Source organism: Vulpes lagopus, chromosome 3, assembly GCF_018345385.1.
Source record: "Vulpes lagopus strain Blue_001 chromosome 3, ASM1834538v1, whole genome shotgun sequence".
NCBI lineage: Eukaryota > Metazoa > Chordata > Mammalia > Carnivora > Canidae > Vulpes > Vulpes lagopus.
The window spans coordinates 110,562,803-110,581,612 of NC_054826.1; the positions used below are offsets into that span (position 1 = coordinate 110,562,803).

Below are 18,810 nucleotides of genomic sequence, written 5' to 3' on the forward strand. Positions count from 1 at the left end.
GAAGCTGGTAGCTCACACATTGGAGGGGCCAGAGAGCCCTGTGGGAACATGCCCCTGGCTGGTCCTGTGGCTAATGGTGAAGCATGCGTGGGCCGTGGGATGGCAGCGAGGACCGCACTTTCCCAGAGGGGAGCAAAATATATTGTCAGAAAAGCAATCCACCTCTGGGAAGAACTGAAAATCAGTGAAGAACTGAAAATCAATGCTGAGAGTTGTGAAATAGAAGTTAAAGCTCTGTTTCGCCTCCAACAGGGCAAACGACACAGTGTTTCAGTAAAGCGGGAAAGAAAAACGAAGACAAATGATGGGCACTTGGTAAAACCCCACTGATGACTGTAAAGCCATTCCTCAGAGGAGGTCCGAATAGAAAGCCAGCATCTCTAAATGTGACCTGTGTTCCCCATACCACGTTTTTCTGAGCAGCTGGTACAAATCCTGGGAGGCATTTGGGTAAATCCCAGTAGTCTCATCTCATAAGGACTAGAAAAAGAGAAATGGTACATTTATGTTTTAAAAATTTCCTCAAAAATGACTTTCTTACTTGACCCTACTACCACTTATGTGGTTATAGGGTTCAAGGCCCACATATAGACCTACAGCCCACCTGCAGACTAACAGGGCTGAGCAGGGCTGCAAATGGTTGTAATTTTAAAACCGCTATTCTTGGGCTATGAGTTACAAACCTAATCTGAACAGGACGCTTTCTTGAAATTTTTATTTATTAGAGTGGTTAAAGACAAAAACCCAAAGAGGCAAACCTTGCATATGACATTCCCTCAGAGTAAATTAGTCGGTCCTTTGAAATTCTCTTTTGAGTGAACCTGACACACATTCTTGTTGAAGAAGTTACACGTAGATGACACTAAATCCCATGGTCCCTCTGTGCCCGGATCAACGTCAAGGCCATACCTGCAGCTGGACTTTGCTATTGCTTGGCCCGTGCAACAAAAAAGAGCAAAGCTAATTGCTTCATTGACTCCACGCGGGGCCCTGGGCTGAGCGTAATGTGCGTGAGCTTATTTAATTTCCAAGAGCCCATCACGTGGATGATGTTATCATCTCCATTTCTGACTAGATGAAGACAGTTTGGGAGATGGAAAGGTTAAGCAGTTTGACCCAGGTCTAACGCAGCCAGGAAAGAGTCAGACGGGGCTAAAAGCCCAGGTCAACCAGAACCCAGAGCCCTTGCACTAAGCCACCACATTCTGCTGCCTCCCGTGTGTATTTGTGACAGTCCCATGTCGCATCCAGGTTACCAACCTTGGGACAACCCCAGGAAGACTCTGGCCTTGCCACAATGGGATTGAAACTGCAGAGAGGTGAATTTGGGTTTGCGTTTATTCTACCGAGGTTTGCCCCTTAGGTGCCCATTAGCACCTCACCCATTAGCACCTCACCCATTAGCACCTCAACTCAGCTCTCTCTGGAAGGTGAAAACTTGTATTCTAGTTGAAAACTCCTTAGATTTTTCTCCTAAGCAGACTAAAAAGAATCTTTCAGTTTTGACTTACCCACTTTCCCCCTTCTATTTCTAGTTCATTGACATTAAAAAGACTTAGATATCAAAATCACTTGAATGTCTCTGCCTAGTGGCGAAGGTCCCAGGGAGCTCCTTTGGAGGTATCCATTTCCAGGGGTGGGTACCAAGGAGCCTCAGAGGCAGCTGGATGACTGCAAGGCCGCCCCCACCCCATCCAGAGGAGACCCAGAAGTGGGGACTCACGCAGGAGGTACTCTGCTGTGTCTTGTTCATAGTCAGCGTCTTCAGGGAAGTGATCGATTTTCTTGCACACTCCTCGGAAAGCCCCTGTGGAAACAAATTGGGCTTGAGCCGGGGGGGGCGGGGGGGGGAGAGCCAGAGCCCTTGGGGTGAGCCTGGCTCCTCATCCCCCGTGAAGATCCTTCCCTGGTTGTTGCGGGCTGTGCATACATTGGCTCATCAGCATGTGTCCTAGGGCACAAATGAGAGACCAGTACAGGAGAAAGGAAGAGAGAAGCAGAAGACTTTATTTCCTAGAAAATCTGCTTCCTAGATTTTGCATCATGTTGTGAATCTACGGAGAAGGGCAGATAGCTACGAACACAATCATTCATTCATCATGAGGACTGTCTTCTCTTATCTATCCTCCCCCACACCACCACCAATTGGTGAGGGAAAAAAAGAGAAGGAAATGGAACTCGTATCTACTAGTTTTCCCTTTTACAGATGAGGAAACCAGGCATAAGAATTTTGCTTGAGCTCACATAGTACGTAGTAGAACCAGCGTTCCGGTCAAGATCTGCTGACTCCCAGGTGTCGATCCCAGGCATAGATTCAGGAGTGGCCCACTGTCCCTGATACTGCTCATATCTGACACAGGACTGTCCCCTCACCCCTTCCCTCACAGAATGCACAGGTGCATCTTGGGGAAACTGCCAGCATTTGCTTCCTCTTCTTTCTTCAATATCAGTTTGACTTAAATCATTCTGGGTATTTGATAATCCTTGTGGGTGTTTGTTAACTAGCCAATTAACTGATCTCTGGGTCATCTAATGGCTCTGCCAGTTCTTATAAATGACAACAATTTCAGAACTCCTCACCATAACACAGCATGAAATTATACATCATTGTTCTTGTCCTGGTCTGAGAACATGGTGTGGAGGGGAGGGGCAGGGTGGTGTCCTGGACTGCTGATCATGCAGATCTAGCCTTTTTTTTTTTTTTTCCCAGCCCAGCTACTGTAAGGATTAAATAAGGCTATATATGAAGATGAGATAGTTTTGCAAAACTCTAGGTGTGCCGTAATAGCAGCCAGCATTTATTAAATGCTTCCAGTGGGCTAGGCACAGGGCCGAAAACTTACATCCCTTCTCTCATTTACTCCTGTCCACCGCACTGGGAGGTAGGGCCTATTAATACTGACATTTGATGATGAGGTAACCCAGATCACAGATGAGATTGAGGTATCACAGCTGGAGAGGAGAAGAATCGATATCTGAATCTAAGCTTCAAAGCCTGTGGTTTTCACTGTTGCACTATGGATGGCAGCCATTATTATTCTGTCAATAATTATCTTATAATAATGAGTACCACGCGTTTAACCCCTGCTATAAGTAGGCTCCAAGCCAGAGGCATTTCCCAGTAAATGCGGTGCAACATGTGAAGCATCTCCTCAGTTCTGATTCTTTGCCCACCAGGCAAAGAATGGATTCAGAACCAGGAAGAGGGGTTCTGGAGAAAAGATTTGCGGACTCAAGGATATTTTTGGAAGAAACACAGTCATAATTTCTTCCCTGATATGCAAAAAAAGACTTCATTTTTTCTTGTTTAGATCTTATTTTTTTAAAGATTTTATTTATTTGACAGAGAGAGAGAGAGAGAGAGAAAGAGAGCACAAGCAGAGGAAGTGGCATGCAGAGGTAGAGGGAGAAGCAGGCTCCCCACTGAGCAGAGAACCCGATGATGGGCTTGATCCCAGGACCTTGGGATCATGACTTGAGCTGAAGGCAGACACTTAACCAACAGAGCCACCCAGGCACCCCTCTTGTTTAGATTTTAGAGTTCCATTTACATACTCCTCTTAGTTTATAAAGCCCATTCCCTTCCAGCTAGCTAGATAATAGATTAGATTAAGTCACACGCTGAGCCCATACCACCTTCCAGGTGCCATCCTAGACCTTTATGTGTTTTATCCTCTATAGCTCTCAAAACAGCCTTATGACAGCGGTTTAGCGCCGCCTGCAGCCCAGGGCATGATCCTGGAGACCCTGGATCGAGTCCCACTTCAGGCTCTCTGCATGGTGCCTACTTCTGTCTTTGCCTCTCTCTGAGTCTCTATGAATAAATAAATAAAATCTTAAAAAAAAAAAACAGTCTTATGAGATACCTATGTGGTATCTTGATCCCTTTTAACAGGTGAGAAAACAGGTGTAGTGAAGGGACACAGCAATCAGTGGCAGGCTCAAATGGAACTCAGCCCTACTCTAAAGCCAAAGTTCTTAACCACTATTGTGAATTGTACTCTTTTCCCGAAATGTCCTTTGCCAGATGGCTTTATGATAATTTTGTGGTCTGTCTGCAGCTATTGATTGTGGCAATGAACTGGACCAGTGGTTTTCCCATCAGCTAATGGTTTTTTCATGATCTACACTGGGGGCCACCCAGCAGGGCAAAGGCAATGGTTGGTTATGGGACCAACTATTGTTAGTCTTTTGACATACACCACAAAGGCTTTCTTTTAAAAAAAATTTTTTTTAAATTTATTTGAGAGAGAGAGAGAGAGAGAGAGTGCACAAGAATGAGTGGGGGAGGGGCAGAGGGAGAGGGAGAAGCAGACTCCCCACTGAGCAGGGAGATGGATGCAGGGCTTGATCCCAGGAGCCTGAGATAGTGACCTGACCTGAAGGCAGATGCTTAACTGAGCCACCAGGTGCCCCACAGAGGCTTTCTTCATAGGAAGAAAAGGTTCAGCTGAAGATGATATGTGAACACTGCCAAGATAGACCAGTCAACCACCTGGGAATAAGGAACCTCACACATGCCTGCACTTGCTTGTGAAAAGGGCCTTACCCAACGTGGTGTAGGTCAGCTGGAAGCTCGAGTTTAGAGCCCACAAACATCAGAAGCTCCTGGAGAAAGTCTCACCAGTATTTAGGGTCTAAAGCAGCCTGCCACCTGTTCTCAGGCCCCTGAGCTAAGAATGGTTTTTGCATATTTAGATGGCTGGGGAAAAAAAAGCAAAAGAAGAATATCGTTTCATGACATGCAAAAAACTATATGAAATTCAAATTTCAGTGTTTGTAAACAAGATTGTATTGAAACACAACCGTACCCATTTGTTTACGGCTTCCACCCAATATGGCACAGCTGACTCGCTATGGCAGAAACTGCAAAGGCAAAAGTATTTGCTATCTGCTTGAGGAAAATTTTGCTGATCTGTGGTCTAAAGAGCCCTGTCCTGGGAGGTAGCACAAAAAAGGGGAGGCTGGGCCTTCCAGGAGCCAGAGGACATAATCCAGGCTGGTTCTTCTAAAGGACATAATGTCTACGGCAAATCTGGGTCATGGGATGTTTTGTTTGGTGTTTTTGCTTGTTTTGTTTTATTTTTTTTACCTGCAGTGTTTTAATGCCTATCTTGTTGTATTTTTTAAAAAAATCAATATGCTGCTGCAATTTAAAATTCAGGATCTGTCACATGAAAGCCTCATTTGCAGCTTCTCTTAAAAAGAGGGGGAACTCTGTCCCACATTTCCATGTATAAACAGTCCCCTGCAGCTGGGCACCTGCAGCCCCCTGTAGACCAGGCACAAAGTTTCCAACTGGCCAAATTCCCCACCTGGCCCTATGGTGCGTGAGGTACCTATGGCAAATGACCTCTGCAAACCTCAGTTTCTTCTATGGAATGATGATAGTAATAATAACAACATTGTGGAGTTGTCACGAGAATTAGCTGAGGCTCTAAGAGTAGATAGACTGTCGGTCGGTATTCTCAGCACGTACTCTTTTAATCAGACAATGACGTAAACCACTTAGTACAGCTCTTGGCACATAGTAAGAACTCAATAAATTATAGCTATTACTACCATTGGTTTTGGTAGGTATTTTAGGACCAGAAGAGACACATTGGTGCCATGATGAGATTTAAAAAAGCAATATAAAACGAAAGGGAATCAAGAATTTCCCCGAGGAAGACTCCACGCTGAAGACGAAGCTGCTGGCATCACAAGTCATATACTCATCAAAAAGTGAACTTGGCCATTCATACAAGGAGCATATTGCCAGCTCCCAGAAATAACCACTATTTAGCATTTCTGTATATTTCCTTCCAGACTTTCTTCCCCCCTCCATGCTTTCACACACAAATGGTTTTATAAAATTGAGATCATGCTGTTCTTCTCACTTACATTTTCTCAGGAGTATTTCCCCATCTCAGTAAATCTAAGAAAAATAGGATGGGGTTGGTCTTGCCCACAAACTGCAGAGGCTAGAACCAAGAGAGGTGTTGAAAACATATATCCTGCAAAGATGAAGTCAGGACACAGGGACAAGTGCTAGCCCCCAACACAGTTTAAGCCAAGGCCCTGGGGCAGAAAGAAGCAGAACCCAGCAATGTGGTCAACCAGGAGGAGGAACAGTGGTGGTTGGTCTGGGTACAGAACTGGTGGTAACAGGAGAAAGGTGATGGGAAGACAGGGTAGGGCAGATGTTAGATCTAGGAGAGAACACACAGACCCCAGGACCATGAGATCCTGGGACCCTAGGAAGAGGTCTGGAATGGCAGATAGAGCCAGGGCAGAGTTCCTGACATGTTGAAGTGAATAAATTGTAGACTGGTTTTCTGCACAGAAAAGATTATGCCAATGGTTCATCTCTGGCTCAGACAATGGAAGAACGTGTCTTTCATAAGGGGGAGGGGACTTCCTCTCAACCAAAAATCCTTCTAAAAGGTCAGACCCTAGAGGGGCTCCTGGGTGGCTCAGTTGGTTAGGTGCCCTGCTTGGTTAGCAAGATCAAGCCCTGATTGGGCTCCACACTCAGCAGGGAGTCTGTTTGAGACTTTATTCCCCCCCCCCCTTGCTCATCTCGCTCGTGCTCTCTCTGTATCTCTCTCTTAAATAAATAAATAAGTCTTTAAATAAAATAAAAGGTCAGACTCTAGAAATATTCCAATTAAAATCAAGAATGAGATAGAACGCTCACCATAACCTCTGTTATTTACCATGGTTCTACCAGTTCTAGTGCAAGAAGAAATAAAACAGAATAAAGAGTTACAAGCAATAGAAAAAATAGAACAAAATTATCATTTTTTTCCAAGTGAGAGAACACTCTATTTGGAAAGCTCAAGGCAATTTGCTGGAGAAAATATTAGAATGAATGAAAGAACTCAGTCAGGTGGCTTCTTCCAAGATACTAAATGACACAAGGAAGCGGTGATAATTAAGTCATTGTGGTACTGACATTTAAGAATAACATTGATTAGAATAGTTTTCAATGCAGAGAAGTATCACAGGGAAAATAAGAAGCAGTCCATTATCCCATGTTCCGATAATCCCTGTTAAATTAAAATAGAGGTGTTCATAGATGGAAAATTCAAACAATATATTTAGAAAGGCATAAGATTGAAAGTGAAAGCATTTCCCTCATCCCTGAAAATTCACTCACCTGTTACTTGGTAGAGTGATTTCTGTTAACTGAATGTTGAGTGAATCATGTCTACGTTGAGATCTGAAGGGTAGTTAAAAGATCGTCAAGTAAGGGAGGCGTGTTGCTTCAGGCAGTGTGCAATAGCATGAGTGTTGTTGAGTGGGAGAGGAAAAGGCATTTGAGAACACAGAGTAACCCAGGATGTTGAGAGCATCAGTGGTGGTTGGTCCGGGAGGTGGATCCAGTGGTTCCAGCGGAGAGATGGTAAGGCAGTGGGAACTGAGGTAGGGCAGGTATGAGATTTGGGCTGTGAAGACCGGTTGGTTCCACCTTAGTCCTTCCCTCCCCTCTCCTTCACTAGGAATTTACTAATGGCCAAAGCAGAAGATTCTGGGCCTCAGAACTTACATTCTCATTGGGGAGAGTTCATAGATTCGTAAAGAGATGAAAAAGATCCTTGTGGGCTTTGAAGGAAACAGAACAGGATGATGTGATGGTGATCATGCATGGGGTAGGGGCAGACGGTGAGCCATTTGGGGCAGGGTGGTAGTGGTGGTGGTGATGGTGGTGGTACTGGTGGGGAAAATTTGGGCTCCCACCTGGATGAATTGAAGGAGCCAGTTATGTGAAGAGTCAGGGAAAGGGCTCTCCAGGCGGAGGTAGCTGCAAGTGCACTGAGGTGGGAATGAGCTTGGTTAGTTTGAGGAACAGAAGGGAGGCCAGCGGGGTGAATGAGGGCCCTATTGTGGTGGATTCACCGGGTCACACTGTAGAGAGAACAAGCCTAAACCACCTGCTATGCCAAGTTTGGGCAAGGGCCAGATAGAGCTTTTCTGGGTCATCTAAAGACAGCTCTGCTTCAGTGTTTTTGGGCTTAAGTCTGGAAATACTGGATCCAGAGCAGACAGACTGGGGTGGGGAAGCATTACTTTACTTCCCCGACCTTCTCAAGATTGTAGTCCTGAAGGGAGACCCTTCGGAGGGGCTGCTGTCCCCTGAATGTCCTTCCTCCAACATCGGCAGAACCTTCTAGATGAGACCCTCCACATCTGCCTCTTCTGGACTGTAAATAACCCACACTGATGGTCCTGAGGCAGAATTTGGTGGCTGTGGCACCCCTCAAGCTAATAAAGGGACATCACTTCTGAATAGTCTCTGGAGAGTTATCATGTACTCAGGGTGAGGGTGGGCACCCCTAGCCAGCACATCCAGCCCAATGGCAGTGCCCAGAACCGGGTCCAGCCCAGAAACCCTGCCGAAACCAGTGCCCGGACCTTGGCACCCATCACATCCACCAGCCCAGCTGGGGCAACCATATTGCAAACTCCCAAAGTCCAGCTCAGAGCTCAAAACCAAGGCTAACTAGAGACCAGAGCACTGGGTCCAGAGACAGAAGTCTTTTGTTAGGTCCCCATTGTGATGACTTTGCCTTGAGGAATCAGGAAAGAACAAACATCAGGTTTGTCTACGCACCGGGAATACTTCAGACAGCAAAAGTAACTGCCCGACTGTAAGAATGTTTGGGTTCTTGGTATAACAGCCAATAAACAGGTGTTTATTACAGAGTTTAACACAGTGGTTTTCAACACAGGCTGAATATTGGAATTACTGGGGTGGAGGCTAGAAAACACTGCTGCTCTCTGTTCTACCCCAAGATTCCTACTTAATCCGTCTGGGTATCTGGAGTTTCAAAGCTTCCCAGATGAATCTAACTGCTCAGCTGAGGTTGAGAACTACCGCCCGTCAGGTGAGTCCTCTTCAAAGTAGGGACCTTAATTTCATAGTAAATAATGATGTTTGAAGATGTGCTTCCACTTTCATCTTGAAAACGAAAACATCACTTATAAGAACATGTTTCTTTTGTCTTATCTCTTCTAACTATGCACTGGGATAAGCAAAAGAGTAAACTGTGTTGTTTTTCACTGGGAAGAGGACATAATTTTTTCTGATAAAAATCACATGAGAGTCCCACATGAAATCCTTCACTTTCCCAGCCGGATTGTAAAGTTTGACTTTCACAACAGGATCAGAAAGTAGGTCCTTTTTGCAAAAAATATTTGAGTACGTCATCATTCTCTCAAGAGCTCCTCTTAATCCTTTGATATTCAAATCACTTGGATGTGCCTAGCACATCATCCTTCTTTGTTGGTTGTTCCTTCTTGCATTGCTAATGGGTGTCCCTCTTCCCAGCTCCAGGGGACCCACGGCTGGCATAGCACGTCACTCCTCACGTCCATTACCACGAAGCTCTGTGTATTTTGCTAGATACACAATCTCACTTTGCAATCGTTTTGCCTCTATTTGCATTGGATTGTCCCATTTGACAAGAACTGGCGATCAGAGAGAGGCTGCCAGACAAAGACTGAATTACAGGGTAGGACATGGGGTGGGGGCGTGTGTGGAATGGGGTTGGAAGGGTATTTTCGTTGAGCCTGGTTTTATAAGTGGTGAGGCCATTAATGTACATAGAATTTGCTTGTCCATGCAACCTACCATGTGTAAGGATTTGGGTAATGTTCTGGATAGTGGGGACCCTGCACTAACCTGATCAGTCTGAGCACGATGGAGCACGTGGGGTATAACAATTACGGCTCACGGCTTCTAGTAAGAGAACCAAGGAGTGAGTGAGTTCAGTAGGAAGAAACATCCTCTTCTGATGTTACTGAGCTGCCGTTGGTGGACATCCTGATCCAGATGTCTACTGAGGTGCCTGTTTTGCATTAAGCTCTGTTGTGGGCACTTGGGGTTCATCAGTGAACTAGATAGGTCTGGATCTCCAGGCTGTTAAATATATATTTTTTATTTGTTTATTTGTTTTAGAGAGAGAAAGTGCGAGCAAGGCAGGGGGCAGAGGGAGAGGGAAAAAGAATCTCCAGCAGACTCTGTGCAGAGCATGAAGCCTGACACGGGGCTCAATCCCACGATCCTGAGATCATGGCCAGAGCCAAAATCAAGAGTTAGACGCTTACCTGACTAAGCCACCCAGGTGCCCCAAGGCTGTTATATGCTAACAGGGAGACCTACCATGAACAAAGAATAAATGCAACAAAAGTTTCTGTAAAAAGAAAAAGGTAATTTCAAAGTGTTCAGTATCATGGAAATAATAAACCTTGGAGGGAGTGACTCAGTGAGGGACAATCATCAGATTGGGTGGACAGGAAAAGTTCCTCTGAGAAGGTGGCCTGAGTGACAAGATGAAGCCAACCATGGGGAGATAAGAGAAAAGAGCTCTCCAGGAAGAAAGCATCACATATGCAAAGGCCCTGGGGAAGGATGATGCTCAATGCATTTCTGGAACCAAGACAGGTGAGTAGGGGAAGAGCAGGTCTGTGAAGGAGCCAGACGATGCTTTAAGTAGCTGAGAAACACAGTCAGATTTATAGTTTTAAAAGATCTCTTTGGACACCAGCGGTTTGCAGAGGGGTGGGAATGGAGTGCATGCTCAGAGGAGTCCCTGAAAGCTACAGTGAACCCTTTGAAGAAGTAGCTGGTGACTGGGGGTGGAAAGGCAAGCCAGCCAGAGTCCTCCCACATCCACGCAGAGAGATGCCTGATGGAGAGAGTGTCCTGTCTTGGAACCAAGTACAGAAAATTTAGCCAGGAGAAAGGGACTATGGGAGCCACCTGTCCTTCTCTGCACCCAGTTGATAGGCTTGCTTTATTTCTGAAGAGGCTTGTGTTGGGCACTTTGCTTGATCAGCCCATTGTGGTGGCTTGGGGTAAAATGCTTTCCCTGGTTCTTAATTATTTGGCTAACTGCAGGTCCAACTGGAATACCAGCCTAGCCCAAAGCTCAGGTCCTAGCCAGTCCCGGAGCCCAGAGCCCCATCCATCCAGGCTGAGGTGGTTCTGGTCTACCATCCTGTCCTCTGGCTTTCCTTCACAGCCTGGCACCCAACATAGCACCTAAACTGCATAGGCACTGGAGCAGGATTGGCCTTTGGGGTACCAGCAAAACAGGGGTACAGAAAGAGAATGTGAACTGGAAATTACTTGATATTTGACTTTTACCAAAGTGCACTGAAATAACATGGGAAAAAATCAGAAGTGTGTTTATCTACCTAATTGAATAGCTTAGTGTTTTTATTTTAATGGTGGATTATCTAGGAGGATGGTGGTCACCATAATCACTTGTGAGCTTCTGCAAACCTTCCTAATCCTGCCTTGGTCGGCCCTCACAGGAGTCAAGAACTCTTCCTGTTTCCATAGCACAGAGGAGGCCGTAGCTGTGGCAGGGGCTTTGGGGGAGAGGCCTGCGGCCCCTTCATCTCTACTGCTTTGAGGCGGTGACATCTCTCCTCCAGAGGTGCCTGGAGAAGTTGGATCCATCTGTGTAAGAATCAACTGGGCCCTTGTTTAAAAAAAGGGTGGTGGTGGAGGGAATGTCTAAGCGGCTCAGTGGTTGAGCACTTGCCTTAGGCTCAGGTTGTGATCCCAGAGTTCTGGGATTGAGTCCTGTATCGCTTCTCCCTCTGCCTATGTCTCTGCCTCTCTCTGTGTGTCTCATGAATAAATAAATAAAATCTTAAAAAAAGAGAAAAGGATGGAGGGGTGCATTCCTGTGCCCCTTACAGGATGCATAGTCAGAGTCTGAGAACCCACTACTTCTTAGCAGGCACCTCTCAGATTCTAATGCACATCAGAGTCTGAGAGCCACCGTCTGTAGCCAGGTGCCACACAGTCATCGTCACACACACAAAGAACGTGGCTTCTATTTGAAATCTTGGCTGGAGGACAAGCAAGATGGGCTTGGAGGTGTGAGGGGCTTATGGACAGAGATTCCCTCGTACAAGATCTGAGGCTGGAAATGTATGAGATTTGTTGGCGGTCTTCTAGCAAGTGAGCACCGCACAGCTCTGAGTCCCTGACACCCACTGTGAGCTCACGGTCACAGAGACACATTGACACTCAAGGGACATTCAGTGTGAGACTTCCAACCTATCCCTCATGAGTGGACCCCTCCTTTGCTCGCTAACTCCTGTGTGTAACATGTTAATGAGGTGTGGGGTTCAGAAGGTTGTTTTTTTTTATCTTCATTAGACTGTTTTTAAAGAGTTGTTTTAGGTTCATAGCAGAACTGAGCAGAGGTACAGAGATTTCCCATGGCCCTCTGCCCCCACACCTGCACAGCCTCCCTTGCTGTCAATGACCCCCAATAGAGTGGGGCATCTGTCATGATCAATGAACCTACCTCGGCACATCATCACCACATGAAGTCTATAAGGGTACGTGAGGGTTCTCTCTTGTGTGTACATCCTATGACATACAATGGCACGTATCCACCATTACACAGAGTGGTTTCACTGCCCTAAAAATCCTCTATGCTCCATCTACTCATCCCTGCATCCTCCCAACCCCTGGCAACCACTGTTCTTTTTACCATCTCCATAGTCCTGCCTTTTTGCAGAATGTCAGAGTTGGAATCATCCAGTATGCAGTCTTTTCCGATGAGCTTCATTGTCTTAGCAATATGCATTTAAGGTTCCTCCATGTCTCCTCATAGCTTGATAGCTCATTTCTTTCTAGTGCTGAATAATATTCCACTATCGGATGGACCCCAGTTTATTGTTCCCTTCACCTACTGAAGGACATCTTGGTTGTTCCCATGTCTGGGCCGTTATAAATTAAAGCGGCTATAAATATACATGTCCAGGTTATAGGGACATAAACACCAAAGAGTACTTGGGTAAGTACCAGGGTGTGTAAGTGCTGGATCACATGGTAGCAGTAAATTTATCTTGGAAGGACTTAGCCAGACTGTTTCCCAAAGTGGCTGTTCCATTTTGCTTTCCCACTAGCAATGAATAAGTTCCTTCCTTCCTTCCTTCCTTCCTTCCTTCCTTCCTTCCTTCCTTCCTTCCTTCATTCCTTTCCTTTCTTTCTTTGTTTCTTTAAGATTTTATTTATTTATTTATTTGAGAGAGAGAGAGAGAGAATGCGCTTGAGCAGGTGTATGGGTCGAGGGAGAAGCAGATGCCCCACTGAGCAGAGAGCCCAATTTGGGGCTCAATCCCAGAACTCTGGATCATGACTTGAGCCAAAGGCAGATATTTAATCGACTAGGCCACCCAGGCTCCCAATGAATGAGCTTCTGTTGCTCCACATCCTTGTCAGCATTTGGTGCTGTCAGTGTTCTGGATTTTGATCACTCTAATAAATGTGTGAAGGTATCTTGCTTTAATTTGCACTGCCTGATGGCATATGATGTGGGGCACCATCTCATACACTTATTTGACTTATGACTTATTTGATTCATTGATGATGTTTTTGATTTGGTCTTTGTTCTATTTTTTAATCAGGTTATTTTCTTATTGCTGAGTTTAAAGACTTTGTATATTTTGGCTAACAATCCTTTATCAGGGGCGCCTGGGTGGCTCAACTGGTTAAGTGTCTGCCTTCAGCTCAGGTCATGATCTAGGGGTCCCTAGATGAGGCCTCATGTCGTCGGGGCCGGGGGCGGGGGACTCTTCCCTCTCCCTTTGCCCCTGCTATGGTTTCTCTCTGTCTCTCTCAAGTAAATTAAAAAAAAAAAATCTTAAAAAAACCCCACACAATCTTTTAACAGATGTGTCTTTTTTTTTTTAAGATTTTATTTATTTATTCATGAGAGACACAGAGAGAGAGAGAGGCAGAGACACAGGCAGAGGGAGAAGCAGGCTCCACGCAGGGAGTCCGACGTGGGACTCGATCCCGGGTCTCCAGGATCATGCCCTGAGCCAAAGGCAGGCGCTAAACCACTGAGCTACCTGGGCTGGCCAACAGATGTGTCTTTTGCAAACATTTTCTCCTATCCTATCGCTTGTCTTCTCATCTTCTTGGCATTGTCTTTCCAAAAGTTTATTTTTTTAGCACTGATTTGGCACTTCACTAAATAACAGTAATCCAGTAGAGTTTTTTTTTGTTTGTTTGTTTGTTTTAGTGGCATCTTTTGGGCAGCCCAGGTGGCTCAGCAGTTTAGTGCCGCCTTCAGCCCAGGGTGTGATCCTGGAGACCCAGGATCGAGTCCCCGTGTCGGGCTCCCTGCATGGAGCCTGCTTCTCCCTCTGCCTGTGTCTCTCCTGCTCTCTCTCTCCCTCTCTGTGTCTCTCATGAATAAATAAAAAATAAAATATTAAAAAAAATAAAGTGACATCCTTTAACTCTTGAGGGAGATGGGCTCAGATATCTGCCCTTACAAACTCTGTAAACATGTTGCAAGATCAAACCTACAACATTGGAGCCTATGCTAAACTGTGTATATAGAAAGTCAGGCTTTTTGACATTTTGCGCCATTCTGACTCTGCTAAATGGAGAAAAGGGAGAGAGAGAGCCTCCTGGATCTGTTTCCCGCTACTCTGAACTGCTCATTTCAACCTTCACTGGTCAGCTCTGCCCAGCGCTAACAGATTTGCTCCCAAGCAAATCCATCCCAGGCCCTGACATTTATCCAGCATCTTTTACTCTCTTCTATTCATTAAGCATGGGTGGTTGCCATGGCAACCATTAACTGCACCTGACATCCAGGAATAGTTCGGGCATTTTGAGCAAACACCACACTGGGATTTAGTTCTGCAAGGTAACCTTGCAACCTCTGTGGACATCGTGGTTTCTGCCCTGCGTCTGAGCTTCCCTCCCGGCCCCTTGCCCGGCTCAGGGCCTGGGGCAGGAGAAAGAAGGCGGGTGTCCCTTTCTAGATTGCCCATTCCCCTGCTCACTCTCACCCACCAGTCTTTTTGAGCTGCAGTATGATGGAGGTGTGGCAGGGTGTCTCTGGGTGGGATGAGTACGTGCAGCAGAGTGTGTGATGGGGTAGGGGTGCAAGCGGAGGGGGGGCATCTGGGATTAGCCTAGGTGAATGCAAATGCATTCCAGGAAAGCAGAGAATGGAAAGGGGTCTCGGTGCGGGTGTGACTACATATGTGTGGGCTGGTGAGGGCATGTGCGTGCCTGTGTTGCACTTGGAATGAAACCACACACTTAGAGCAGAACCCATTGGCCCTTCTCTCCTCTCTGCTGTTGCACCTTGTACTCCTCCTCTCAGCTCTCCCTCTTGCTGTCCTCTAGATCAGCCTTCAGTATGTGCAGGACTAGCCTGGGCATCCTGTGAAAAGGCGGGTTCTGAATCTGGGGTTCCAGTGGAGGGCCCGAGCTTCTGCCCCTTCTGGGATTTCTTTTTTAACATTCTTTTTTTTTTTTTTAAGATGTTATTCATGAGAATATACAGAGAGGAGAGAGAGAGAGAGAGAGAGAGGCAGAGACACAGGCAGAGGGAGAAGCAGGCCCCATGCAGGGAGCCTGATGTGGGACTCGATCCCGGGTCTCCAGGATCAGGCCCTGGGCTGAAGGCGGTGCTAAACCTCTGAGCCACCAGGCTGCCCCCCTTCTGGGATTTCTAACCAGCTCCTGGGTGCTGCTGATGCTGCTGGGCCGTGGACCACACTTTGAGTAGCCAGGCCCAGCTCTCGGTCCTGGCTGACCCCAGAAGGAGGGGTAGGCTGGACCCTACCACAGAGCTGCATCTGAGTTTCTGGATGCAGCCCGGTGTTTTTGAGAGGCTCCACCAGGTGATTCTAATGTGCAGGGGTTTGAGAAGCACGGCTCCTGCTCTGCTCGTCTCTGTAGTGTTCTTCTAACATGTGTTTTACGTCTGTGAGGCTTTTGCATTTGCTGCCCTGTCTGCTTGACCACTCTCTCCTGGCCATTGGCAGAGCTGGCCTGGCTCATTCTTAGCATTTAGTTCTCTTCTGTCTGCCTTGAATACTTCCAGTCACTTCCTTCATAGAGCTTAGGATTGTTTGTGAGTGTGCTAATTATTTATATTTATTGCCTTTTTTTCTGACTCCTTCACTAGAATATAGGCACCACTGTATCTCAAACATCTCCCACGACATCTCATTCAAAATAGGTCATTTGTAAGTATTTCTCGAATGTCTGTCTGCTGTGCATTGCATCCGAGGGAATCTCAGACAAGGTGGCTTCCTGTGGGATAATGACAAAAGTCGTTAACCTGGCCTGTGTGGTTCTGTGTGATCTGGCCCTTGCCCACCTGCAGCTTCTTCTACCCACACTCCATTTGCATAGGTTTTGTTTATCTCACCTGCTTCAGGGCCTTTGCACCTCTTCTCTGTCTGCCCCATAGATCATTCTTCTATCCATTCTTTATTTGATTTATTCCTATTTGTCTGTAAGATTTTTAAAAAAGATTTTATTTATTTATTCACGAGAGACACAGAGGGAGAGAGAGGCAGAGGGAGAAGCAGGCACCAGGCAGGAAGCCCGATGTGGGACCCGACCCCGGGTCCCCAGGATCACTCCCTGGGCTGAACGCAGACGCTTAACTGCTGAGCCACCTGGGTGTCCCTTGTCTGTAAGATCTTATCATAAGCATGTCTTCAGGCTGATGCCACCTAATTACCTGCTTCCACTGCACTCTACGCTTTTGTTAGGGGGAGAGCATATTATAAATAAATAGCTATAGGTTTAGGTACATGTCTGTTTGTCCTACACTACTATAAATTCCAAGAACGCATCTTCATCTTGTGTCCTGCTGTCTTTACAGTGCTTGGCACACAGAAGGTCATTAAATAAACAAATAAGTAAATGAAAGGGTGAGTATCGAGTATTTCCTTCAAATCTAGATTCTTTTCAAAGCTTCTCGTGCTGGCATCTCTTCACTGGCTGAGACCCTCCTTTTATTCCAGAGCCTTTGAGAGCCTGGGCCCTCGGCTTACCTCTCACCCTCTTCCCTCTCCCAGGTCTATGGCTTTTTTTTTTTTTTTTTTTTTAAAGAGACATGTATGGTTCCTCCTGAGGAGCATGCTCAGGCTCATAGCATATTCACCATGCCTCCTTCCTGTCTCCTGGGTATGGCCTGCCAGCCTCAGGCCTGGAGCCTACCATCAGGGGTCATGAGCTAGGCGGGTTCTGGACCAGGAGGCCGTGGGGAGCGATCCTGGCATGTCCCTGTCTGATGGTCAGAGAGGCTGAGGTCACTAGTCAGTACCAGTACTCTGGAGGGTATGTCTGTCCTTGCTGCTTGAGGCTTATCCATTCTCCTGTCCTCTGCTAAGGGCACCCTGATTCCACCACAGGGAACCACTTCTCTTCTAACGCAGCCCGAGCGTGTGGCTGGAACCCCGGGGTCCTCTCAGGGGTGGGCATTACCAATGAGTCCCATATTTTCCTGGCTGCTGTGGTTGGCTGAAGGGAGGGCAGATGACTTAGATTTAGCCAATCAACAAATTCCACCTCCTTAACCAGAGTGTTGAGTCAGGCAGGGATGGTCACGTGACCTAGTTGGTGCAGGGGAAGATAGTCCTGGAGGCTTGGCTGGGGCTATTGTGAAAGAAAAACGTTCTTTCCCATTGGGTTGCTACAGAGTAGGCTGGAGCTTCCAAGGTCTTCCTCTCGGAGAGGACAGGCTCAATGGTGAATCCAAGGCAAGAACGTAGAGCTGAGAGGTGTTGAAGGTCTGAATTCTGATGACATCATTTCGACCCCTGGATCCCACTATGCCTGAAGTCAGTTAGTCCTTAGATGTTTCAGTTACTTAAGCCAGCAGCCCTGGCTGCTTATGATTATTTGAGATGGGTTTATATCGTTTGCAACTGAAGAGTTTTCACAAATTGGTGGTCACCTTTTTGGGACCATAATTTCTATGATATATCAAATGCTGACTACATAACTAATGATAATAATGAAAATGAAATAATGAAATAATAATCATGAATTAAAGAGTAATAATGAAATAAAAAATGACAGTGAGAGATTCTGTTATGTGCCAAGCCCAGTTCTAAGAACTTTAGATCTAATATGCTAATTAATTAATTTATTTTTAAGTAGACTCCATGCCCAGCGTGGAGCCCAACCATAGAGCTTGAACTCACTACCATGAGATCAAGACCTGAGCTGAGAGGATGAGTCAGATGCTTAACTGACTGAGCCACCCACATACCCCTAGATCTAACCCTATTAGATAGGTATTATTATTATTATTACTATTATTATATACTCATTTTATTGATGAGGAAACTGAATCATAGAGAAATAAGTAACTTGCCCAAGATGACCCGTCTGATCTATGGCCGACTCAGGATTCAAACCCAGAATCTGACTGCTGAGTCCTGCATGTACTGCTATCCTGCCATGGCCTCTTTTTCTCTCTTCTACTCACTGTACTGTTTGATACGTGTTATCCTGTTTCCTCCTCATACCACACCACTTGAAAGACGTCAGCTCTTGTTATGACCTTATTACAAATGTATAAATTGAGGTTCAGAGAGGTTAAGTGTCTTGCCCAATTAGCAGCGCCCACAACTTAAATGCAGGTCCTGCTGACTCCCTGAGTGTGCTCTCTCATGACTAGCTAAGCAGGGGCTCAGTAACCAGGCTCTCCCAGGCCCTAATACCTCCATGGGGTCTTCTTGGGGCATGAGAGTTCTCAGCCTATGCCCAGCATGGACCCTTTTCTTTCATTAAGTAAGGATATCATCCTTAGGAATCCAAAGCTCCTCTTCCTTTTACTCTAAGTTTTTCTTACTTCTTTCTTAAACATTTCTTGCATAAATGAATGAATGTGCCTCCAGCCTAAAGGACCAGGTTGGCAGTCAGCAGCTACCAAATTTCAGCTGTTACTGATACATCCAGGAGGTGGAGCTGATTCAGGCACGGCTGGATCCAGGGTCTCAGATAAATTCATCAGGATTTGA

The 18,810-nt window shown here is 46.1% G+C and overlaps 1 protein-coding gene across 1 annotated transcript in view; it reads right to left on the reverse strand.

The window, feature by feature from the left end:
- CACNG3 (calcium voltage-gated channel auxiliary subunit gamma 3) overlaps positions 1-18,810 on the reverse strand; it is an 85,503-nt gene that overhangs the window by 10,105 nt on the left and 56,588 nt on the right. The window contains exon 2 of the mRNA XM_041749715.1: positions 1,724-1,807. Coding sequence (XP_041605649.1) covers positions 1,724-1,807 — 84 coding nt within the window. The remainder of the gene's footprint in view (positions 1-1,723; positions 1,808-18,810) is intronic.